This window comes from Pelophylax lessonae (genome assembly GCF_965119305.1).
Source record: "Pelophylax lessonae genome assembly, chromosome: 12".
Classification (NCBI taxonomy): Eukaryota; Metazoa; Chordata; class Amphibia; order Anura; family Ranidae; genus Pelophylax; species Pelophylax lessonae.
In genome coordinates this window covers 1018932-1044535 of record NC_138779.1, presented here as the reverse complement: position 1 = coordinate 1044535, position 25604 = coordinate 1018932, and the positions used below count along the sequence as shown (strand labels likewise).

The window sequence follows — 25604 nt, the reverse complement described above, 5'->3', positions numbered from 1 at the left end:
CCTTTTTATCCCCCCCTTCCTCTCTCATGCCCTCTCACCCCCGCCCCCCCCCCCTTGTGAGATCTCATGCTTTGACTTGTAGCCCTTCAATTTTGGAGGGAATCACATCCGTTAAAAAAGGAGTGGGGCAAATTTACATAGGAGGGGGAGGGGGGAGAGCCCAATTTTAGTCTTGCCTAGGGCAGCACAAAACCAAAATACACCCCCCTGCCCTAAACCCTTTATTCCAACCCCACCGACTGCACTGGAGGAGGACCGGCCAATAGAGGAGCAGATAACGGCCCTCATTGTACCCATGTGGTGAACTTATTGAAGGGGCTGTAGGTTTGGTGACACCACAGTGGAGTCTTCCTGAATCTGAGGTCTCTTCCTGCCTCACTTCTACTCCAACCCCAAATAAAAGAGTTTATTACTCAGGATAGTATCGGGGGAGGGGGTGGAAGCAGAAAATCATCTCTTCATGGTGATAGCCTGGAATGAATATCTTATAGGATACGAGGCTGAATCTGCACTAGAAGTGGTGGCTCTGGATGGAGAGTTGGCCTAAGGGGGCAGAAAGGAATGGTGGTTCCCCCCCAATACCCCGAAAATGAAAACTCCCCAACTCTTTCATGGTGGTCAGACATCTCTCTGCTCTTCACAGGGGTTTATTGGAGGCTCTTTGGTTCCTCCCAGGGTTTATTGGAGGCTCTTTGGTTCCTCCCAGGGTTTATTGGAGGCTCTTTGGTTCCTCCCAGGGTTTATTGGAGGCTCTTTGGTTCCTCCCAGGGTTTATTGGAGGCTCTTTGGTTCCTCCCAGGGTTTATTGGAGGCTCTTTGGTTCCTCCCAGGGTTTATTGGAGGCTCTTTGGTTCCTCCCAGGGTTTATTGGAGGCTCTTTGGTTCCTCCCAGGGTTTATTGGAGGCTCTTTGGTTCCTCCCAGGGTTTATTGGAGGCTCTTTGGTTCCTCCCAGGGTTTATTGGAGGCTCTTTGGTTCCTCCCAGGGTTTATTGGAGCCTCTTTGGTTCCTCTCAGCCCCCATAACTGCTCGGATTATATCCTTCAGCTGTCCTTTGGGAAGGAATTTGTTCGGCTTAGCAGCTGATTGGTCCGATTACTGAATTATCGGAAAAGTGGGCTTGGCTCGGATTCTGCCTGGATCTCATATTTTACCAGAAGGAAGCTTCAAGTGTCCCAAGACAACAATTGTCCCCGGGAAGCTCTCTGTTCTATATTTGGAAGTTCTCAGGTCTATAGATAGATTGCTGGGAAGAGGCCTGGAATGCATTAATACTGCCGGGGGAGGGGAAGCAGTCACCAGGGACCCCAGTAGAAGCCAAAGACATCAGGGGCTCAAATTGTCCTATAATGAGCCGGAGACATGAGATTTTTTTTTTTTTTTTCAAGCCATCGATCTCAAATGGAACTGAGAGAAAGAGGACGACATGCTGATCCTATGTCTTCCGTACTTTGGGTTACATCTCTGGAACAAGAACGTATAAGGGAGATACCAGCCACACTGGCTGCATGCTTGTACCGGGTCAATGACTTGTACTAAAGCCAGAAACAGACAAATAGATTTTTGGGTCAGCAATGGCAGCCAGGATCTTCCCCCGGGTGCGGGTTCCCCTCCATCTTCCCCCAGGTGCGGGTTCCCCTCCATCTTCCCCCAGGTGCGGGTTCCCCTCCATCTCCCTCCAGGTGCGGGTCCCCCTCCATCTTCCCCCAGGTGCGAGTCCCCCTCCATCTTCCCCCAGGTGCGAGTCCCCCTCCATCTTCCCCCAGGTGCGGGTTCCTCTCCATCTTCCCCCAGGTGCGGGTTCCCCTCCATCTTCCCCCAGGTGCGGGTTCCCCTCCATCTCCCTCCAGGTGCGGGTTCCCCTCCATCTTCCCCCAGGTGCGGGTTCCCCTCCATCTTCCCCCAGGTGCGAGTCCCCCTCCATCTTCCCCCAGGTGCGAGTCCCCCTCCATCTTCCCCCAGGTGCAGGTTCCTCTCCATCTTCCCCCAGGTGCGGGTTCCCCTCCATCTCCCTCCAGGTGCGGGTTCCCCTCCATCTCCCTCCAGGTGCGGGTTCCCCTCCAGGTGCGGGTTCCCCTCCATCTCCCTCCAGGTGCGGGTTCCCCTCCATCTTCCCCCGGGTGCGGGTTCCCCTCCATCTTCCCCCGGGTGCGGGTTCCCCTCCATCTTCCCCCGGGTGCGGGTTCCCCTCTATCTGCATTCTATGTAGATCGCCATTCTGTAGTCCAAGCCCATCAAGTCTCTGGAACCGGTGATGGAACCAGTTTGGTGAGAAGAGATAGGCTGGACTCTGAATGGTTTCATTTAAGCGGCATTTTGGTTGAAGCTCAGAGAGATCAAAGGAGTCACACTTTTACCTCTTCAAGATAACGAGGAGGTGCATCGTCCACGGGAGTAACAGGAAAGCCTGGTTCTTCTGCACAGCTTCTACCGTCCTCCTGGCCACCGTCTCCGGCTTCAGAGGTGGGAAGATGTTGGGGAACCTGCAAGAGAAGATAAAATGGTGAAGAGCCATGGAGGATGGGGGACATCTTTTATGTATTGTGGAGTATATGTCTATGATAGGACACATCTATGGGGACACATCTATGTATGGGGGGGGGGGGTAGTATATCTCCATGAAGTGGAGGGGACACAGCTATGTACGGGGGGGGGGGGGGGGGGGAGTATATATCTCTATGAAGTGGAGGGGACACAGCTATGTATAGGGGGGGGGGGGGGGGAGTATATATCTCTATGAAGTGGAGGGGACACAGCTATGTATAGGGGGGGGGGGGGGGAGTATATATATCTCTATGAAGTGGAGGGGACACAGCTATGTATAGGGGGGGGGGGGGAGTATATATCTCTATGAAGTGGAGGGGACACAGCTATGTACGGGGGGGGGGGGGGAGTATATATCTCTATGAAGTGGAGGGGACACAGCTATGTATAGGGGGGGGGGGGGGAGTATATATCTCTATGAAGTGGAGGGGACACAGCTATGTATGGGGGGGGGGGGAGTGTATATCTCTATGAAGTGGAGGGGACACAGCTATGTACAGGGGGGGGGGGGGGGGGGAGTATATATCTCTATGAAGTGGAGGGGACACAGCTATGTACAGGGGGGGGGGGGGGGGGGAGTATATATCTCTATGAAGTGGAGGGGACACAGCTATGTACAGGGGGGGGGGGGGAGTATATATCTCTATGAAGTGGAGGGGACACAGCTATGTATAGGGGGGGGGGGGGGAGTATATATATCTCTATGAAGTGTAGGGGACACAGCTATGTATGGGGGGGGGGGGGGGAGTATATATCTCTATGAAGTGGAGGGGACACAGCTATGTACAGGGGGGGGGGGGGGGGGGAGTATATATATCTCTATGAAGTGGAGGGGACACAGCTATGTATAGGGGGGGGGGGGGAAGTATATATATATATATATATATATATCTCTATGTATAGGGGGGGGGGGGGAGTATATATCTCTATGAAGTGGAGGGGACACAGCTATGTATAGGGGGGGGGGGAGTATATATATATATATATATATATATATCTCTATGAAGTGGAGGGGACACAGCTATGTATAGGGGGGGGTATATATATATATATATATATATATCTCTATGAAGTGTAGGAGGGACATCAACGTGGAGTTTAGGTACAAATTTTGCCAACTAGTTTGTAGTGGAATCAAAAGACATACAGAACAGAAGGTTTGTGTTTTGTTTAAACGATTTCCCTTCACATCTTGGTGACAACTTTAAAAAATAAAAACCTCTTGGGGACACAGACAGAAATAAAAAGCAACCAAGGCTCTAATCTTCCCTGCTGTACTAATAAAAGATTTCGGTTGGTGATCCTAATAAAAGGGATTTCTCAGAAGGTGTGGCACACAAGATTCATCCACAGATGGAAAATTACAACAATTGGTGACCCCGTGTTGTGACCCCCTTTAGGATATAAACCTCAACAATGAGCTGCTCATATTCCCCCCCCCCATTTTAGCCTATTAAATATTCCATGTGTTTAGCTGGCCATAGACAGGTCACTTTTTTGCTCTTCTTGAATAGAAATAGCCACATGTCAATTAACATTTAGCCGGTTCAGTGGGGGCCATTTACTTTAGCTTTATCGGTTTAATAAATGCCGTTCATTCTGTCAGAAATCCAATGATCTCCTGTGAGCTCTATATCAGCCCTGCTTAGTTCTCCTCTGTGAATCACAGAACACCTCCCCCTACATTCTAGAGAAAGGAGTGTGAGGTGTTCTGTAGTCCCAATAAAGGATTAACAGCCAAAAAAGAAAAACGAATGCAACCACCACATCTAAGGATTGTTAAGATGAATACATTGTGACAACATCTGGCTTAGGTTACATATATACCATCAGGTGCTGGCTGGAAAGCAAGATACACTAGAACCCAAACTTCACTTTTTAGAACCCGAACTTGGTTTTTCGATATCTCTAACAATTTTCCTGCAGCGTGGTGATTTTTTTTCTCAGAATGAGGAAGCTGAAGTAAGCCAATCTCCGTCTCTCAGTGATTACTCATCTGCCTGGCAGACGAAGGAAACAACGACTGAAAACCTAGAGATTTCCAGTAATCAGGACCTAGCCAAAATCATGTCAGCCAATGAGGTTCAGTTTGCTATGGGTTCCACTGCTGGTGGATCCACCATGACGGTTTTGGTACTTACCGAACTCTCATTCCCTGGAACATCTCAGTGTTGGTATGGAAGGGTAATACTGTGGTGGTGTTGACTCCTGGGCAGTCCAGAAGCCCCAAGGTCAAACTCTCCATAAAAGCGAAGGAGGAGGCCTTGGAGGTGCAGTAGTCGATGACTCCCGGGATGGCCGATAATGCCAGAACAGAGTTTATACAAACAATGTGTCCGTTTTGTAGCTCCAGCATGCGCGGCAGGAAAGCCTTTGTAGTCTGCAATAAAACAAAGACATCTGTGTTAATGATCTATACAGGCAGAGCTTCACCTTCTCTAACCTCCAATCCAACCTGACAAACCCTCTGTTTCTTGGTCTGAAAAACGTATAAAACGAATAGCTCCTAAAATTCCACCAGGCAATTACCGGAGCAGAGGAAGCCACTTAAAGGGTCATTCTACTTCAATAAATGATGGCAGGCTGGATGACTCAGTGGCATCCCAGGTCCCTCAGCGACTCCAATTGAGCCGTCACCCTGGTACCCCTCCTACTGTATACCATAGACGGGGAATAGCTGGGAAAAGGATTTGGGGTTCTTACCAGTAATGCCCAGAACGGTAGGTGGAGACATTTCACCAATGGAGTCTCCAGGATACACAAGAAGTTTGGGGGTCAATAAAGATTCCAGCACCTCCTACCCAAAGTCTCAGTTCTTGGGCCTTCATCAATGTCACTCTTACATAGTTAGTGAGGTGAAAAAAGACATCAGTCCATCCAGTTCAACCTATGATGTGTGTGTTAGTACATTGTATACCCCCTGTATGTTGTACATTGTATACCCCCTGTATGTTGTACATTGTATACCCCCTGTATGTTGTACATTGTATACCCCCTGTATGTTGTACATTGTATACCCCCTGTATGTTGTACATTGTATACCCCCTGTATGTTGTACATTGTATACCCCCTGTATGTTGTACATTGTATACCCCTGTATGTTGTACATTGTATACCCCTGTATGTTGTACATTGTTTTCCCCCTGTATGTTGTACATTGTATACCCCCTGTATGTTGTACATTGTATACCCCCTGTATGTTGTACATTGTATACCCCCTGTATGTTGTACATTGTATACCCCCTGTACGTTGTACATTGTATACCCCCTGTATGTTGTACATTGTATACCCCTGTATGTTGTACATTGTATACCCCTGTATGTTGTGGTCTTTAAGTGTCCATCTAATAGTTTTTTGAAACTATCGATGCTCCCTGCTGATACGACTGTTTGCGGAAGAGAATTCCACATCCTTACTGCTCTGACAGTGAAGAACCCCTTACGTATTTTAAGGTTAAATCGCCTTTCCTCTAGTTTTTGTGAGTGGCCACGTGTCTTATTGTTTTCCCTTTACTCTTCACTCCGTCATGCTGGTGAGCTTTAAGGAATGGCGCCGGTAAACACTGTTGGGCCACTCAGTGCTCTCCCATGGGGAGTCCAAAGCTCCACCTAAAGCCCATCCCTAGGGAAAGTCAAAATTTCTCCTACACTTCAAGAGTTAAATACCCATTTATGTCTAGGGGGACGGGAAAAAACAGCCTTACTCACCTGATCCTTCGCCCCCTCCAGCAGCTGGCGCTCTCCCCCTCTTCCCTACACAACCATCACTAGACTGCCCCCCCTAAGGATTTCACCTATAACATAGGGCTATGGGCCCTGCATTGTACTGGATGATGTCAGAGGACCTGTGCCTGCGGGGGAGAAGAGGCTGCGGGGACTGGCCCTACAGCCAGCTTCTCATCAGAAGCCCTCCTATCATTTTAGAGCCCCCGAGTCCCCCCCACCCCCATACATCAGGGTCCCTATTAGAAGCAGTGACCCACTGATCTCAACTCTCAGTCAGAGGACGCACCACTGACCCTAGCTGCAGGCCAGGTACCATAGTCCATAGTGGGGTGTATGTGGGGTGTATGTGGGGTGTATGTGGGGTGTATGTGGCCCGTGGGCCAAGGTTTGGAGACTGCTGGCCTAGACATGAACAAACATTTAACCCTTAAAGTGGATGGGAAGCCCCACTACAAGGGAGAAGTTTTACTTTCTCCGGAGTTTGGCTTTAAGCTCCCATCCTCCAGGACTTTTCTCGGCTCCTGGTGGCTGAAGGAAGGGAAGGTCCCCAATGAAGGGGACAGAGGAAGACTCACCCAGAACTGGCCCAGTGTATTGATGTGTTGGGACTTGAGAAGAGCGTCATCGTCACTGTCCATCAAACTCCTCCCATGGACAACCGCCGCATTATTCACCAGGATGGTGACATCTCCAACCTACAGGAGAAGCAGAGATCACGTATGATGTGAAGGATTACATGTTGTCCCATTTTCTCATCGGATGTGGTGGCCGGCGGTGTCCAGCGGAATCTCCATACAATTATTGCACATCTGTTATATAATGCCGGTTCCCTTCCTTACATGTGGTGGCTGCATTGGACTTTTCAACTTTGTGATCCTGCCAGAAACTCACTTCCTGACCTAGGAGGACTTCGCTCACTCACTGCATCTATTTGGGGGCTGTCCAGGACTACAAAAACACCTCTCTCATCCCCATTACATTGGAAGGAGGGGCTCTGTAGTTCATGGATAATAGCTGGGAAAGCTGAGGACAGATAACGCTGAAGTGCACAGGAAGTGACAAGGGCTCAGCATTTCTGGCAGGATCAAAAGGTCATTTCTATACCTGCAGAAATCGTTCCTAGCCTGAAGAAAACAAATGCAGCCGCCGCATCTGAGGAGTGGTGAGCGGAGATCGGGGAAACTTTTCTCATCACTGATGGGGAGAGCACAGCTCACCTTTTCCCGCACACATTTTGCTTGCTGGTAAACTTCCTCCCGGTTACCAACATCACAGATAAAATAATGGCATTCCGTGCCCAACTGCCGGATTTCCTCTGCCGTTTCCTTCAGGCACTTCTCTGTCCGACCCCAAATTATTACCTGCAAAGGAGAAGGACTGGGGATCAATCACTGTGCATCCCCACCATGAACCATCCATTACCACCCACTGTACGCCCCCCACCATAAACCATCCTTTACCGCCCACTGTACGCCCCCCACCATAAACCATCCTTTACCGCCCACTGTACGCCCCCCACCATGAACCATCCATTACCGCCCACTGTACACCCCCCACCATGAACCATCCATTACCGCCCACTGTACGCCCCCCGCCACAGGGCATCCACTGTACATCCCCCACCATGAACCATCCATTACCGCCCACTGTACGCCCCCCGCCACAGGGCATCCCCACCATGAACCATCCTTTACCGCCCACTGTACGCCACAGGGCATCCACACCATGAACCATCCATTACCGCCCACTGTACGCCCCCCGCCACAGGGCATCCACTGTACATCCCCCACCATGAACCATCCATTACCGCCTACTGTGCATCCACACCATGAACCATCCATCCACACCATGAACCATCCATCCACACCATGAACCATCCCATTACCACCCACTGTACACCCCACCAAAACCAACTGCACCGTGGTCCATCCATTACCGCCCACTGTACGCCCCCCGCCACAGGGCATCCACACCATGAACCATCCATTACAGCCCACTGTATGCCCCCCACCACAGGGCATCCACTGTACATCCCCCACCATGAACCATCCATTACCGCCCACTGTACACCCCACCAAAACCATCTGCACCATGAACCATCCATTACCGCCCACTGTACGCCACACCAAAAAACAGTCTGCACCGTGGTCCATCCACTGTACATCCGCACCATGAACCATCCATTACCCCCCACTGTACTCCCCCACCACAGGTCATCCACTGTAAATCCGCACAATGGGGCATCCAACAGCGCTCACTGTATGCCCCCACCACAGACTGTCCGCACCATGAACCATCCATTAACGTCCACACTATGGACCGTCAAAGAGCACAAAGAGAATTTAAGAGACCCAACTGTGCCCTGAAAGGGTAAAGTGATCAAGTCCCTTACTAATCTACTGGCCTGATTTCCCCCCCCCCCCCATGTTGTCATAGTTGGGGGGCAATGCATTCTGGGAGGAGATCATATGTGCCTCCCCCCATACCCAGAAGGGTCGGGTATGGAGGAACAGAGCGGACAGTCCTTTTAAAAGAAATCCACCCATGTATTGTGATAAATGTATGTGATCCACAAACACGACTTAACAGAGTAAAAACCCTTCGGCAGGGAGAACGACTCGCATTTATGTTTTCGATCCCTGAAGTCTAACACATTATACAGGACCACACGACCCTACAGAGGTCACACTTCTGCGTTTATCTGAACACCTGAAGTGAATTTTAAAGGTCTCATTCTGTAAAAATATCACAACCAATCAAAAAACTTACATGAAGGAAATCGGTCCATGATGGACCCGGATTGGCTGCCTTAGGTGCCGAATTTTGCTCATTGCAGAAATATATTGAATATAAAATTATAGAAAAATAAAACACGAGTCACATAGACTTCATTTCTGAAAAGTCCCTTCACCGGTCTACACAACCCCCAATCTAATTCTCTCCATCCGGAGAGTGAAGAACATGGAGGTCACCATGTCCTGATCATCATTACCAGATGTCTCATCACAAGGAGGGCGGGAGGTCGGCACCCGGACTGATCCCAGCTTAACCTCAACAAAAGTGAACATTGACATTGCGTCATGAAGGACGCGGGAAACCACAACCATCACCTACGGGGAAACCACAACCATCATCTACGGGGAAACCACAACCATCACCTACGGGGAAACCACAACCATCATTCTACGGGGAAACCACAACCATCATTCTACGGGGAAACCACAACCATCATTCTACGGGGAAACCACAACCATCATTCTACGGGGAAACCACAACCATCATTCTACGGGGAAACCACAACCATCATTCTACGGGGAAACCACAACCATCATTCTACGGGGAAACCACAACCATCATTCTACGGGGAAACCACAACCATCACTCTACGGGGAAACCACAACCATCACCTACGGGGAAACCACAACCATCATCAAAGAGGAAACCACAACCATCACCTACGGGGAAACCACAACCATCATCAAAGAGGAAACCACAACCATCATCAACGAGGAAACCACAACCATCATCAACGGGGAAACCACAACCATCATCTACGGGGAAACCACAACCATCATCTACGGGACACGGAATCCGGTCACAGAGGATGGTGGGATAGTTCAGAGCAGCTTCTACTGCACAATGATGTCGGCGATACCCCAATCGTCACCCTTACAAAACTGCGCCGGATTTTCCCTTTTCCGATTTACATCCAAGAATGAGCCAATGCAGAACAGAAATGAGCTTCATGGAAGGATAGTCTCCTCCGCTGGACAGGGTCCAGGCGCTGTTCTCTCTGATTACCTCCAACGCTGAACACCACAAACTCTACTCTCCAATACTTACTGACCAGAAAATTGCCAGGGCCCAGCGAGGCAGTAACTCCCATGCTGAGCTCCGGCTGCCCTGAAGAGCACCCTGGCCTAACTTCCTAAGGAGGCTTCATCCTGGCCTGACATTAACTGACCCTGGGGGGCTGAGAGACGGTGAAATCTGCTCATGGTAAGAAGCTGACAGTAAAGGCCCGTACACACGTACCGATCGTCGGCATACAAACGTCGGTGGACGAAGGATCTGCCGATTGTACGCGTGTTAGTATGGTGCCTCCGACAGATGTCTGCGCACAATCCGCGGACAAAAGTCTTTCGTGCAAACATGAAAATATTTGTATGCCGACACCAGAACGGACGATTGTTCGCCTGTCAGTACACAATTCGGCCGACAGACCGCAGATTTGCAAGACTGGGCATGCTCAGAAAATAGAAAACACAGGGAAAGTTAACCATTACATGACATCACTTCTGCAGTCGGCGGACAAAATTCTTGTGCTGTCCTTGTGCTGTCTTTGCACTTTTCAGCAGACACCGACATCCCGGGGAGAAAAGAGGAACATTTGTAAGCCGACCATCGGTACGTGTGTACGGGGCTTAAGCCACCTACTAATGGAGACTACTACATAACCCAACCCCAATCCACCCAGGACACAAGACAATGAAGACTACTACATAACCCAATCCACCCAACAATGGAGACTACTACATAACCCAAACCCAACCCCAATCCACCCAACAATGGAGACTACTACATAACCCAAACCCAACCCCAATCCACCCAAGACACCAGACAATGAAGACTACTACATACCCCGATCCACCCAGGACACCAGACAATGAAGACTACTACATACCCCAATCCACCTAGGACACCAGACAATGAAGACTACTACATACCCCAATCCACCTAGGACACCAGACAATGAAGACTACTACATACCCCAATCCACCTAGGACACCAGACAATGAAGACTACTACATACCCCAATCCACCCGACAATGGAGACTAGGATATAGCCCTGATCTACCCGGGTCCCCTGACTATTGGAAGAGGAACAGCTCCTGGGTTTTGTGCAGTCAGTGGAATTCGGTTCCCAATCTCATTTAAGATGACCAATCAACTAAGACTTTCTGCAAACTTTCCTCCCGATTCAGCCAACATTTAAAGGTTTAGTGGTGATATTTTAGGTAAAGGGGGAACATGGCAGGCTGAGCTTTTTTGTGTCTTAGCTCTCCCGGTTGCATTCTTAAAACATAAAAATCTGGCAGGTATGAAGGGAACCCCTCATAATGGGCACAGCGGGTGTACAGACCCGGGAACTCAGCACAGGGATGGTGGGAACCCCTCATAATGGGCACAGCAGGTGTACAGACCCAGGAACTCAGCACAGGGATGGTGGGAAACTGCCATTCCACTCCCTGACAGCGAGGTGTGAGGTTGCTGGTTCCTTAGCTCGTGGGCTTCCAGAAGCCAGGGGCTAGAGTTGCTTCTCTGCCCCAGGAAGGATGCTGGATCCTGGGGAGGAACCTGGCGGGGGCCCCCTGGATAGGCCTGAGACTATGGAAGACATGGAGCTCGGCCCAAGGAGGGGTGAATCCCTGCCTACCTTTAGGCGGAGGACTGTTGAAAAGCTGAGGCGGATTGAGAAAGAGGAGGAGAAATTGGCAACTTTGAAAGTAGAATTTAAAAAGAAAAAGTTGTATTGTGCCAAACTGTACAGTAAGAAGAGACCGGCTCTGAGGCCTGAATTGAAGGACTTGGAGCAAGCTTTGAGGAAGCAGAAAGAGTTGGTGAGCTCTCTGAAGGAAAGCTGTGAAGCACTTCAGGAGAAATACAGGAATGAGGAACGGTTCATCCGTATGAGGAGAGGAGCCGTTTCCAGCATGGAGAGTGACCCAGCCAGTGAAGAGATGCAGGTACCGACAGAGTCAGCAGAGAGTGAGAAAGTGTGCCCAGAGGATGAGCCCAGCTCTTCAACACCTCAGACATCTGCTGAGCCCCCAATGGTGGAGGCCTCTGTCTCCCTCCCTCTGCAGCAGCAATGTGGAACATCTGAGCAGGAGGTTGAGGGGGGTACTGGGATGCTGGATTTCGTCGCTGAGCTGGAATCCCCTCTAGATGGAAGAAAGTTCCATTTTTCTGCGGATTCCTCAGATGAGGAGATGGATACCGTTCCTCGCCCTATGAAAGAGAGACCTGTGGAGAAAGGAAAATTTACCATTAAGCCTGCAACAACCAGGAGGAAGTTTGATCCCGCCATCAACCATGACACTGCAGAGGTAACACAGCAAGCAGGTACAGTGTGTGTGCAAAGTGGTGATGTGAACTTTATTAATGACAATGTGCTTGCTGAGGGTTGTAGTGCTATGGGCTGTCAGCCCACACCCATAGACAATGTGCAGCATGCAGTGCAACCTGATACACCTGCTGAAAAAATTCCACTTTTAAATGCAAGTGGTGAGAAAATTGGAAAAAACTGTGAGCTTCTGGTTGAAGAGTCTGCAGAGAGGAGCACCACGGACATTGCAGAGGCTTTGTCTGGACCAAATACAGTGGCTGTTCCTGAGCATGGTGGAGGAGATGTTGGGAGCAGTAGTACTATAACTTTTTTGGAGTCTGCAGTAGACAAGGCTGTGATTGAACCCAGGAAAGCAGCTGAGTGCTCAGAGAAGGGGGAGGGGGTGGGTCTTGTCTCTGCTGCTCCAAAGACTGCAAGGGTTGATTCAGGCTCCTTCTCATCAGGTGTGGCTGGGTCTAAAGACAATGCTGTAATTGCTGATGTTTCTGGGAGGAAAACATATGCTGGTGCTGCTGAAGGGTTTGGGAGGGGGGTGCAAGCAGGGAAGGAGCATGGAAATGTTTTATCTTCCTCATTATTTAAAAGGAGGAATGTGGTACAGCTCAGATGGGAAGACGAAGGTATTCCGCCATATAGGAGAGCTGTGGTTGATAAGATTCTGCAGATGGGCTTTAAACCTGCAGATATCTTTGCCCTGATCAGTCCGACCGGCTCCTATGAGTACGATTTGTCCTTTGTCCGTCCGGAGTCTTTGGACATATTTTGGGAGAAATATGAACATGTGTGTAGGAGCCTGCCGGACTGGAAAGGGCTCATCCCCAAAGTTGTGTCACGTCAGCCACTTATTAAAATGGTGACGATTCTTGTGCGCAATGAGTCCATACCGCAAGGGGATTTATCTGTATGGCTGAGGAGATATGGAGACATCCTGAGCCCCTTACACAAAATTATGGATGATCGAGGAATATGGACGGGGGGATGGTCTGTGCAGCTAAAACTAAGAGTCATGGATAATGTCATCCAGCATCTGCCATCCTCAGCTTTCCTGGGGAGGGACAGACTGACCATCTTCTATCCAGGCCAGCCAAAGCTGTGCAATAAGTGTGGGGATAAAGGGCACTTTGCATCCTCCTGTCCAGTAATGAAATGCTCTCTGTGTCAGGATTTAGGGCATTTGGCAAAAGATTGCAATATTATAAGGTGCAACTTGTGCAATGTGGTGGGGCATCCTTATAGTCAGTGTCCTGAGGCAATGCACAACCAGCCTGAGCTCATGAGAGAGTTCTTCCGTCTGGACATGGAGGATGCTCAGAGCTCAGCAGCTAGGGTGCCTGCGATTCCCTCCGAGTCTGTACCAATACCCAGTGTGTCAGTGTCTTCCCAGTCTGTGGTGCCCCAGTCTGTGCCGATTCCCAGTGTGTCAGTGTCTTCCCAGTCTGTATGTAAGGTATCGGTTACTAAGAATGTGTCCAATCCTTCTGTGTCTATGTCTTCCAAAATTGCAGAGGCGGCAAGAGGTGCTGAGGCAGGGGCATCAAGTACAGTGCCAGTCCCCTCCCCTAGACATTGCAGGGCTTCTATTAGGGACCATGGGGTGCAGAGGAGTGGGGAGAATGGTGAAGAGGCTGGCCTGGTGGTAGATAAGGTAAGGGAGAGTGGGGGTGAAGGGGAGGGTGAGAGTGGGGAAACTGTTATTTCCAATTTGTCTAAGGGGGATGTGGAATGGTTGGAGGAGAAAAGAAAGAAGGGCAAAAGAAGGAAAAAAAAGTGTTCAGCTACCCACAGTCCTGAGGTTTTGCCTTTGACAAATAAGTTTGGGGTCCTGTCAGATGATGACGATGAATGGGACTTGTTGAGTACAGAATCTTCCATGGATGATGAGTCGCAGGGTGTACTGAAGCGCACTGGTTCTCCAGGGGGAGAGAGTAGTCAGCCTAAGAAACGGCTGCCTCAATTATCTGTTAAAAGTGGCAACCAATAATGTTATCAGCTGAAAATCAGTCCTAAAATATAATTTTTGATTAAAGGTTCCATGCATGGTGAAGTTTCTTAGTCTGGCTCTCGTAGGGTTTATGCTGTGTGCAGTTTGGTTTATTTATTATGTTCTTGTTTTGTATCGTTATATTCAATTATTTTGTAAATATGTTATTTATTATGGTTTTATTGTATATAAGTTGATTGTTTGTAAGAATTTCCAATAAACAAAATTAACCCCTCATAATGGGCACAGCAGGTGTACAGACCCGGGAACTCAGCACAGGGATGGAGGGAACCCCTCATAATGGGCACAGCGAGGGTACAGACCCGGGAACTCAGCACAGGGATGGTGGGAATCCCTCATAATGGGCACAGCGGGTGTACAGACCCAGGAACTCAGCACAGGGATGGTGGAATCTCCTCATAATGGGCACAGCGAGGGTACAGATCCAGGAACTCAGTACAAGGATGGTGGGAACTCCTCATAATGGGCACAGCGGGGGTACAGACCCGGGAACTCAGCACAGGGATGGTGGGAACCCCTCATAATGGGCCCGCCGGGGGTACAGACCCGGGAACTCAGCACAGGGATCTCACCAAGACAGTCGGTTAATTCTCCAGTATCTACCAATCACTGAAAAGCAGTTTTTGGATTGAAGATTTTCTATACAGAGAATGGATCGGTGATAATGATCAGTGCTGTGTCAGACAATGTACAGCCGGCTATCAGCACTTTAACTCTTCAGACTTCGTTGTGTATTTGGGGTTTCCATAAACCTGCAGATTGGGCGACTGGCAAATGCCCTTCCGAATGTTATTGGCCGATGATCCCATGCCCATAGGAGGTTATCCTCACCACTGATGGACAGATGTAGGTTGCTGACCTCCCTCTTCCCTCAGGTCTCTCTATAGAAGATTTGCACATGGATGGTCACACAAGGTGATGATGAAGGTGGATGGCTTACAAGGACATGGATGGAGTGCGGAATATTCTACTCTTCTGTGTGCAGAGATTCAGCATTTGCATGTTAATGGCCTCTAATCTGCTGGTAATAGCCAATTACTTTCAACCAAAACTCTCCTCCAAATCCAGCATTGTGTGATGACAAAGGGCGACATTTCCACCCCGAAATATTCACAAATGCAGATGAAGCCACTAAAGAAACTTCATTCTTCTGCAGAATATTCCAACAAAGGCGGGTGTGGGGAGCTCGTTTGTCCAAAAAGGTCGACTAGGAGTCAACGTGTTCAATCTCATTATCACAAGGTATGGGGTCATGGTGAGGCCACGATCCGGGGACACATCGTCTCAGGGGCCACGATCCGGGGACACATCGCCTCAGGGGCCACGATCCGGGGACACATCGCCTCAGAGGCCACGATCCGGGGACACATCGCCTCAGAGGCCACGATCCGGGGACACATCGCCTCAGAGGCCACGATCCGGGGACACATCGCCTCAGAGGCCACGATCCGGGGACACATCGCCTCAGAGGCCACGATCCGGGGACACATCGCCTCAGAGGCCACGATCCGGGGACACATCGCCTCAGAGGCCACGATCCGGGGACACATCGCCTCAGAGGCCACGATCCGGGGACACATCGCCTCAGAGGCCACGATCCGGGGACACATCGCCTCAGAGGCCACGATCCGGGGACACATCGCCTCAGAGGCCACGATCCGGGGACACATCGCCTCAGAGGCCACGATCCGGGGACACATCGCCTCAGAGGCCACGATCCGGGGACACATCGCCTCAGAGGCCACGATCCGGGGACACATCGCCTCAGAGGCCACGATCCGGGGACACATCGCCTCAGAGGCCACGATCCGGGGACACATCGCCTCAGAGGCCACGATCCGGGGACACATCGCCTCAGAGGCCACGATCCGGGGACACATCGCCTCAGAGGCCACGATCCGGGGACACATCGCCTCAGAGGCCACGATCCGGGGACACATCGCCTCAGAGGCCACGATCCGGGGACACATCGCCTCAGAGGCCACGATCCGGGGACACATCGCCTCAGAGGCCACGATCCGGGGACACATCGCCTCAGAGGCCACGATCCGGGGACACATCGCCTCAGAGGCCACGATCCGGGGACACATCGTCTCAGAGGCCACGATCCGGGGACACATCGTCTCATATCTACGGAGTTATACAGGGAAAAAGCTAAAAAATTGGTAATCGGCTCTTGGTGAAGAGCCGGCTGACGCTCTGCCAGACTTGTTATCTCAATGTGCTGGAGAGAAAGGCGTTCTAATTGCCCCCAACCTAGATACGGCTCCCGAAAGTGGGGGGGGGGGATGTAGGGGTGCAGCTTCATTTTAAAAGCGATATTCCCATTTGTGGGACAGCGCCAGGCGGGGGTTTATTCCCCATCAGACATACAACCTCCAAATTGTCGGAGAACAACCTACATGGAACGTTCTGGTTAAATTCTACCTTACACCAGACACACAGGAGGCAAGTCATGACCCCCGACCCCAGTGGGTGTGATTGATGGGTATTCTACAGGGGCAGTTCTGAGTATGATTGGACCTTGTGGGCAGATTTCCCAATACACGGCCCGATTGTAGTGATAAATGAAAGAAAACATCTCCATGATCGGACCTTTACATATAGACAATCAGAGGGTCCTAAAGCGTTGGAGCCATATTGAATGATCACTGGTAACTATACATGAATACAATGCCGGGAACATATAATTGGACCTCAAACAATCAACCATAATGGAGCACAGGGAACGTTCATTTATCGGCCCCCAAAGAGCTCGCTGGAGCCATAATACACAAATCCAGACTTCGGTTCCACAAGGGAAGCTTGGCCTCATCTCCTCCGGAACCTCCTCACCGTTTCCGGAGCTTTCCTTCCGTAAACGTGTTACAGCGCTGCCACTGGGAACATGGTGCTGCCCTGGGTCTGGCTGTGGCCATCCATCCCACCAACAGGCCCGTCCACACGTCCCATCCATCCCACCAACAGGCCCGTCCACGCGTCCCACCCATCCCACCAACAGGACCGTCCACACGTCCCATCCATCCCACCAACAGGCCCGTCCACGCGTCCCACCAACAAGCCCATCCATCCCAACAGGCCCGTCCAGGCGTCCCATCCATCCCACCAACAGGCCCGTCCACGCGTCCCACCCATCCCACCAACAAGCCCATCCATGCGTCCCATCCATCCCAACAGGCCCGTCCACGCGTCCCATCCATCCCACCAACAGGCCCGTCCACTCGTCCCATCCATCCCAACAGGCACGTCCACGCGTCCCATCCATCCCACCAACAGGCCCGTCCACTCGTCCCATCCATCCCACCAACAGGCCCGTCCACACGTCCCATCCATTAAACAGGCCCATCCATCCCACCAACAGGCCCATCCACGCGTCCCAATTATCCCACCAACAGGCCCGTATACGCGTCCCATCCATCCCACCAACAGGCCCGTCCATGCGTCCCATCCATCCCACCAACAGGCCCATCCACAAGTCCCATCCATCCAAACAACAGGCCCGTCCACGCGTCCCATCCATCCCACCAACAGGCCTGTCCACGCGTCCCATCCATCCCACCAACAGGCCCGTCCACGCGTCCCATCCATCCCACCAACAGGACCGTCCACGCGTCACATCCAAACAACAGACGAGTCCCCTGGAGATGTCAAAAAATTAGAGGGGGGTAAAGACCCGCCGATGACATCATTGGGTGTAATATTGTAACCTAATGCCCCGTACACACGTATCAATCGTCGGCCGAAAATATTCGGCCGACAACCAATCGGCTGATTTTCGGCTTGGTAGTATGATGCTTCCGACAGCGCACTTTCGGCCGAACAGAATCTGTCGTGCAAGCATTAAAATTTTTGTTGGCCAACACCAGAACGGCCGATTGTTCGCCAGTCAGTACAGAATTCGGCCGACAGACTGACAGATTAGCAAGACTGGGCATGCTCAGAGAAGAAAAAACACATCTAGTACAATCTCAGTATTTGCAGATGATACTAAATTAGGCATGCCAATATCTTCTATGCAGGATGTGGAAATCTTGCAAGCAGACCTGAACAAAATAACGGGGTGGGCAACCACATGGCAGATGAGATTTAATGTAGAAAAATGTAAAGTAATGCACTTGGGTGCCAGAAACCAGAAAGCAAGCTACTCACTAGGGGGGAACCTCTGGGTGAGTCTAGGATGGAAAGGGACCTGGGGGTACTGGTAGACAACAGGCTTGGCAGTGGCATGCAATGCCAAGCCGCCGCAAGCAAAGCCAACAGAATACTGGGATGTATAAAAAAGGGGATTCACTCCAGAAATAAAGAGATTATTCTTCCACTCTACAAGACTCTGGTCCGGCCACATCTGGAGTATGCTGTCCAGTTCTGGGCACCGGTCCGCAGGAAGGATGTGCTGGAACTGGAGAAAGTCCAGAGGAGGGCAACAAAAATAATTAGGGGAATGGAGGACATCAGCTATGAGGAAAGACTACAAGCAGTGAACCTATTCTCTCTGGAGAAGAGACGATTGAGGGGGGATATGATATCAATGTACAAATACTGTACTGGCGACCCTAGCATAAGGAACAAACTATTCAGAGAAAGGGAATACAATAAGACACGTGGCCACTCACTAAAACTTGAGGAAAGGCGGTTTAACCTTAAAGTGCGTAAGGGGTTCTTCACTGTAAGAGCGGTAAAGATGTGGAATTCTCTTCCACAAGCAGTCGTATCAGCGGGGAGCATTGATAGTTTCAAAAAACTATTAGATGTACACCTTAAAGACCACAACATACAGGGGTACACAATGTACGGTTAAAAGCAAACACACACATCATGGGTTGAACTGGATGGACTTGTGTCTTTTTTCAACCTCACTAACTATGTAACTATGTAACTATGTAACTATGTAACAGGGAAAGTTATCCATCACATGACATCACTTCTGCAGTCGGCTGTTGTTGGCCGACAAAATTCATGTGCTGTCTTTTGCAGTTTTCAGCCGACAGGACAGCCCTGGACAAAAGACGGCCGATCGGTCGGCCGAAGATTGGTATGTGTGTATGGGGCATAAGGATGGAGTAAGGGGAAGGGAAGAGGTTGGGGACAATGCTGGTCTGGAGTCTCCAGTAATCGGTGACATGCCTGATGAAGGGGTCGGTGCGGCTCCCAAACGTTGCACTTTATTTTTCTGATGGGATCTTATCTGGAATAAAGTTTTTGGAAGATCCTTGGTGTGTTGGAGAATTTGTATCGATTGTAACCGATCCATTGGCCAGCTGCTGATCGCTCAGCACCCAATACACACGAGCCTACAAACCGGGACGGTGTGCGATAGGAATATGAAGAATATGGATGAGGACCGGTCACATGGCACACAAGTCTGACAACCAATGCCAGAGTCCGAGTTCTGTATGGCGGTGACCCCCCCATAATGGCTGCGCATCCTCACACCGCGGTAAACAAGTCTACTGATGTCATTCCCGGGCTGGCTGACCTGCCGATGAACCCGGGCTGAACATGAAAAGGTGCCAAGCCTCTCTCCCTCTCTACACACGGGGGCTAAAGTGTCATTGACCAAACTACAATAGAGGAAAGCAATGGAGGCCATTCAGCCTTTTGATGCTCCCCTCCCCCCTCCTTCCCAACTCCTTCTGTCCTGGAGGATTTCACACAGGATATGTTGGGGGCCATAAACCTCCAATCAAGGGACGCTTCTCAACCTGATACAGGAAGACCACAGGGTGGAAGGAAGGAAAGAAGGAAGGGTCTGCAGGGTAGAAGGAAAGAAGGAAGGAAGGGTCTGCAGGGTAGAAGGAAGGAAAAGGAGGAAGGGTCTGCAGGGTAGAAGGAAGGAAGGGTCTGCAGAGTGGAAGGAAGGAAGGGTCTGCAGGGTGAAAGGAAGGGTCTGCAGGGTGGGTGGAAGGAAGGAAGGAAGGGTCTGCATGGTGAAAGGAAGGAAGGAAGGAAGGGTCTGCATGGTGAAAGGAAGGAAGGAAGGAAGGAAGGGTCTGCATGGTGAAAGGAAGGAAGGAAGGAAGGAAGGGTCTGCATGGTGAAAGGAAGGAAGGAAGGAAGGAAGGGTCTGCATGGTGAAAGGAAGGAAGGAAGGAAGGAAGGAAGGAAGGAAGGAAGGAAGGAAGGAAGGAAGGAAGGAAGAAAGGGTCTGCATGGTGGAAGGAAGAAAGGAAGGGTCTGCATGGTGGAAGGAAGGAAGGAAGGGTCTGCATGGTGGAAGGAAGGAAGGAAGGGTCTGCATGGTGGAAGGAAGGAAGGAAGGGTCTGCATGGTGGAAGGAAGGAAGGAAGGAAGGGTCTGCATGGTGGAAGGAAGGAAGGGTTTGCATGGTGGAAGGAAGGAAGGAAGGGTCTGCATGGTGGAAGGAAGGAAGGGTCTGCATGGTGGAAGGAAGGGTTTGCAGGGTGACTGCATGGTGGAAGGAAAGAACAAAGGGTTTGCAGGGTGGAAGGAAGGGTCTGCATGGTGAAAGGAAAGAACAAAGGGTTTGCAGGGTGACTGCAGGGTGGAAGGAAGGAAGGAAGGAAGGAAGGAAGGAAGGAAGGAAGGAAGGAAGGAAGGGTCTGCATGGAGGAAGGAACAAAGGGGTTTGCAGGGTGACTGCAGGGTGGAAGGAAGGAAGGAAGGGGCAGAAGGAGCCAACAATGAGAAGATCAGAAGGTTCTTCTCAATGAGCACATGGAAGATCACAGCGGGTGATGTACGGCGACCAATCAGCACAGATTTACCCTCATCTAAAGTAAGGCTTCAATAGAAGTAAAGCTCAAAGTATATTGAAAACTTTGGCCCATGCCGCTTGAAGAGAAATATCACCTCCCCTCCCCCACTGCAGAGAGAACACACATACTACCATATAATAGATTTTTTGTTTAAGCCGGTGTTGTGTGAACACTCATAGACTAACACCCGGTGCATAAAAAAGTGCACTGTGCGTACACAAAGCCCTCCTCCGAAGAGGAAGGGCCCTGACCCTGATCCCCCGGGGGGGAGACTCCTGACGGGGACTGAGGTACTCACTATGGCCTGCCCAGCCAAAACCTGGCAAACCCCGTTCTCCAAGGGGACTGCCGAAACAGCCCACCCCAAGTACTAGGTGGGGCTCCCCCGAAGGGAGACCCCAGGAGAGAGGGTGAACCAAGCCAGAAGGCCGTATCCACCCCCTCCCAAGACGTTCAGGGCAGGCCTGAGGACCCACACCCTACTTGTCCTGCAGTGATCAACCAAAAAGGGACAAACATGACACAACAAAGAAAAGAGTGGGGAAAGGGAAGTGGAGAAGTGCAAGACCTTGACAGCCCCCCGGCCAGGAATAAAAAAAATTCCTCTGGTGCCGGCCAAAATGCCCCTCCCAAGAGGCCGGTGCGAAAAAAGTGTGCATGTGGCGCAGGGACCAAGGTGCCAAAAACTCAAAAGTGAACTGCGCCTCACCAATGAGAATTCCAGCGATATAATAGATACTGGAGATGGAAGCACGGTGAGATATGGACACCAAAATGGCCCAACTGGGCAGGTTCAGGGGTAACTGGCAGTGAACAGCCATTGGGGGCGGGGGGGGGGGTCAGTACATTCCTTTCATCCACCAATCAGAATAAAACGTAGAAAGTGGGTGTGAATCTCAGATAGCAGCATAGTGTTGAAGGAGACCCCTCCATCCCCCATGTCAGGAGCTCTCTGGAATGGAGGTTGGAGTTCAGTTTCTGACTTTTGGCGGTTGCAGAGTTTTGGATGGCGCCGGAACTTCATTTATCAGTTTGTTTTTTCTCTAAAGAGCAATTTCACACAATGGGAACCTCTTCTCTTAGAATGATGATGGCGGGCAGAGCTGGGACCTCGGAGATTTCACCATGATGGTCTGCAGGGTAGAAAATCCCCGGAATGGGAATCCGCCTCACCGGCATCTCTGAAGGAAGTCATTCTGAATAGGATAGGAATGGAAGGAAGGAAGGAAGGAAGGAAGGAAGGAAGGAGAGCCATGGCTCAGTGTAGGAGGATCACCTCAATTTTAATGCCAACATAAAGCAGATAATATGCAGTATACAGCCAGATAATATGCAGTATACGGCCAGATAATAAGCAGTATACGGCCAGATAATAAGCAGTATACGGCCAGATAATATGCAGTATACGGCCAGATAATATGCAGTATACGGCCAGATAATATGCAGTATACGGCCAGATAATGACCGCCATCAATTACAAGCACACATTTGGAAGTTGTATAATGGAACGTCTTTATCCGGCCATCTATAAATCCTCTTATCATAGAAATAAAAATCTACCATTCACCAGCCAGGGACGGCACTAATGAGATCCAGGCCACAGCGCCGCCTTTCATCCTCCTTTTGGGAAATGAAGACGGCCTCTAAGCCGGAGTTTCTCCAGCTCTGCAAAAAAAAAAAATTGTATAATCGTTCTTGGAATCATCTACGGAATTTCTATTACACAAATGAGGGGATGAATACGCTACAAATTGTGGCCTTCGGCTGAGAGCTTTCATCGGTCTTCTCTCTCCAAATGCCAGCAAGGCCAAACATTGAGCCACTTTGTGAGTGCAGCTCATGGAACATCGGATAGAAGGAGGTGAGTGCAGCTCATAGAACATCGAAGGAGGTGAGTGCCGCTCATAGAACATCGGATAGAAGGAGGGGAGTGCAGCTCATGGAACATCGGATAGAAGGAGGAGAGTGCCGCTCATGGAACATCGGATAGAAGGAGGAGAGTGCAGCTCATGGAACATCGGATAGAAGGAGGGGAGTGCCGCTCATAGAACATCGGATAGAAGGAGGTGAGTGCCGCTCATAGAACATCGGATAGAAGGAGGAGAGTGCCGCTCATGGAACATCGGATAGAAGGAGGTGAGTGCAGCTCATGGAACATCGGATAGAAGGAGGGGAGTGCAGCTCATGGAACATCGGATAGAAGGAGGGGAGTGCAGCTCATGGAACATCGGATAGAAGGAGGGGAGTGCCGCTCATGGAACATCGGATAGAAGGAGGTGAGTGCAGCTCATGGAACATCGGATAGAAGGAGGGGAGTGCAGCTCATGGAACATCGGATAGAAGGAGGGGAGTGCCGCTCATGGAACATCGGATAGAAGGAGGTGAGTGCAGCTCATGGAACATCGGATAGAAGGAGGGGAGTGCAGCTCATGGAACATCGGATAGAAGGAGGGGAGTGCAGCTCATGGAACATCGGATAGAAGGAGGGGAGTGCCGCTCATGGAACATCGGATAGAAGGAGGCCGAGGAAGAAGAATATGAATCACACCAAACAGAAAAACACAACAACCCTTGGCTGGAGGAAAGAAAATTTCTCCCATCTATGGCCGGCTCCGGAGTCCATAAGCCACACATGAACTAATCAACATCAGGCATCTCTAGGTATCCTCCGCTTCATTCCTAAGCAACCCTCCAGTCCCAGATCCCAGGGATGCTCTAAACATACAAAACTGGTACTCGGTTTCACTGCGACCTGCCTTTGGACCCACCATAGCTATGGGCAGCTTTCTTGACAAAGTTATTATTTGTATGTGGTGCTCATGCACAGTTCAGGTTTTTTGGAGTAAGGTGTTAAGATAAGCAAAGAGTTTGTAAAGAATGCCACCAACATTGGAGAGTGACAAGTCTAACAACCTTGTATTCGGGGCCAACTGCCTCTAGCCACCACGTCCAGAGCACTGGAAGGGCAGCCAAGGCACAGCCACCACGTCCAGAGCACTGGAAGGGCAGCCAAGGCACAGCCACCACGTCCAGAGCACTGGAAGGGCAGCCAAGGCACAGCCACCACGTCCAGAGCACTGGAAGGGCAGCCAAGGCACAGCCACCACGTCCAGAGCACTGGAAGGGAAGCCAAGACACAGCCACCATGTCCAGAGCACGGGAAGGGCAGCCAAGGCACAGCCACCACGTCCAGAGCACGGGAAGGGCAGCCAAGGCACAGCCACCACGTCCAGAGCACTGGAAGGGCAGCCAAGGCACAGCCACCACGTCCAGAGCACTGGAAGGGAAGCCAAGACACAGCCACCATGTCCAGAGCACTGGAAGGGCAGCCAAGGCACAGCCACCATGTCCAGAGCACGGGAAGGGCAGCCAAGACACAGCCACCACGTCCAGAGCACGGGAAGGGCAGCCAAGGCACAGCCACCACGTCCAGAGCACGGGAAGGGCAGCCAAGGCACAGCCACCACGTCCAGAGCACTGGAAGGGCAGCCAAGGCACAGCCACCACGTCCAGAGCACTGGAAGGGCAGCCAAGGCACAGCCACCACGTCCAGAGCACTGGAAGGGCAGCCATGCACAGCCCTCTTAAGTAGGAAGATAACTGGAACAGGACAAGGTTTTCCAATGTATAAATGTTGGGTAACATCTTACATGAGGCCAAAAGCAGGAGTACCAGGTCTCCAATTTGGGGTCTTTTGCTGCACCTACAGACATTGGATTGTTGTCCAAGATCTATGGGCATCTTTATTCTATCCCTGAAAATTTGATAACTTAGGGTTACAACTTCAACTGAACTCTCTGAGGGAATGTGAATAAAAGCATTATATATTGTGGCATCACCAACACCATCAATGGGAAAACCCACTGAAAAGGCCAAAAATGTTTGGCCAGTTGGTGGTTACCCCAATTATCAGCATGGCTCCGGGGTTCAGGGTCTCTTGGAGGTTCTCTCATCTGTGTGGAAGAACAGCTATGCTTAGGGTGGCCATCAATTTTCCTTTACATTTACCAAAAACATAATATAGGAGGTCAACAAACGAAACAACTTTCAATTGTATCCAATTAGGCAGACCCTTGCACTACATAGTTTAATGTAAATTAAGGAAAATTGAACATGTATGGCCAGCCTTAGACTGGAATGGAAGGGAAGAGGCAACAGAGAACCTCAAGAAATAACAAATCTCGAGCAATTTTCAGAAATGGGCCCCATTCCACTTAGAGGTGTGCAGGAAATGGTGACCATTAAACGGTGACCAATCCGTCACTGCGACCAATCCCCCACTGCAACCATTCCCCCACTGCGACCAATCCCTCACTGCGACCAATCCCCCACTGCGACCAATCCCCCACTGCGACCAATCCCCCACTGCGACCAACCCCTCACTGCGACCATTCCCCCACTGCGACCAACCCCTCACTGCGACCAACCCCCCACTGCGACCAACCCCCCACTGCGACCAACCCCCCACTGCGACCAATCCCGTCAC

At 50.6% G+C, this 25604-nt stretch overlaps 2 protein-coding genes across 2 annotated transcripts in view; both read right to left on the bottom strand.

Moving 5' to 3' along the window:
* The window catches only part of CFAP107 (cilia and flagella associated protein 107), a 498422-nt gene that overhangs the window by 358372 nt on the left and 114446 nt on the right, over positions 1 to 25604 (bottom strand). The window lies entirely within an intron of this gene.
* Positions 1 to 25604, bottom strand: part of DHRS3 (dehydrogenase/reductase 3) — a gene marked incomplete at its 5' end in the record, with an annotated part of 39033 nt that overhangs the window by 1043 nt on the left and 12386 nt on the right. The window contains 4 exon segments of the mRNA XM_082274486.1: positions 2358 to 2483; positions 4686 to 4924; positions 6846 to 6965; positions 7488 to 7631. Coding sequence (XP_082130612.1) covers positions 2358 to 2483; positions 4686 to 4924; positions 6846 to 6965; positions 7488 to 7631 — 629 coding nt within the window.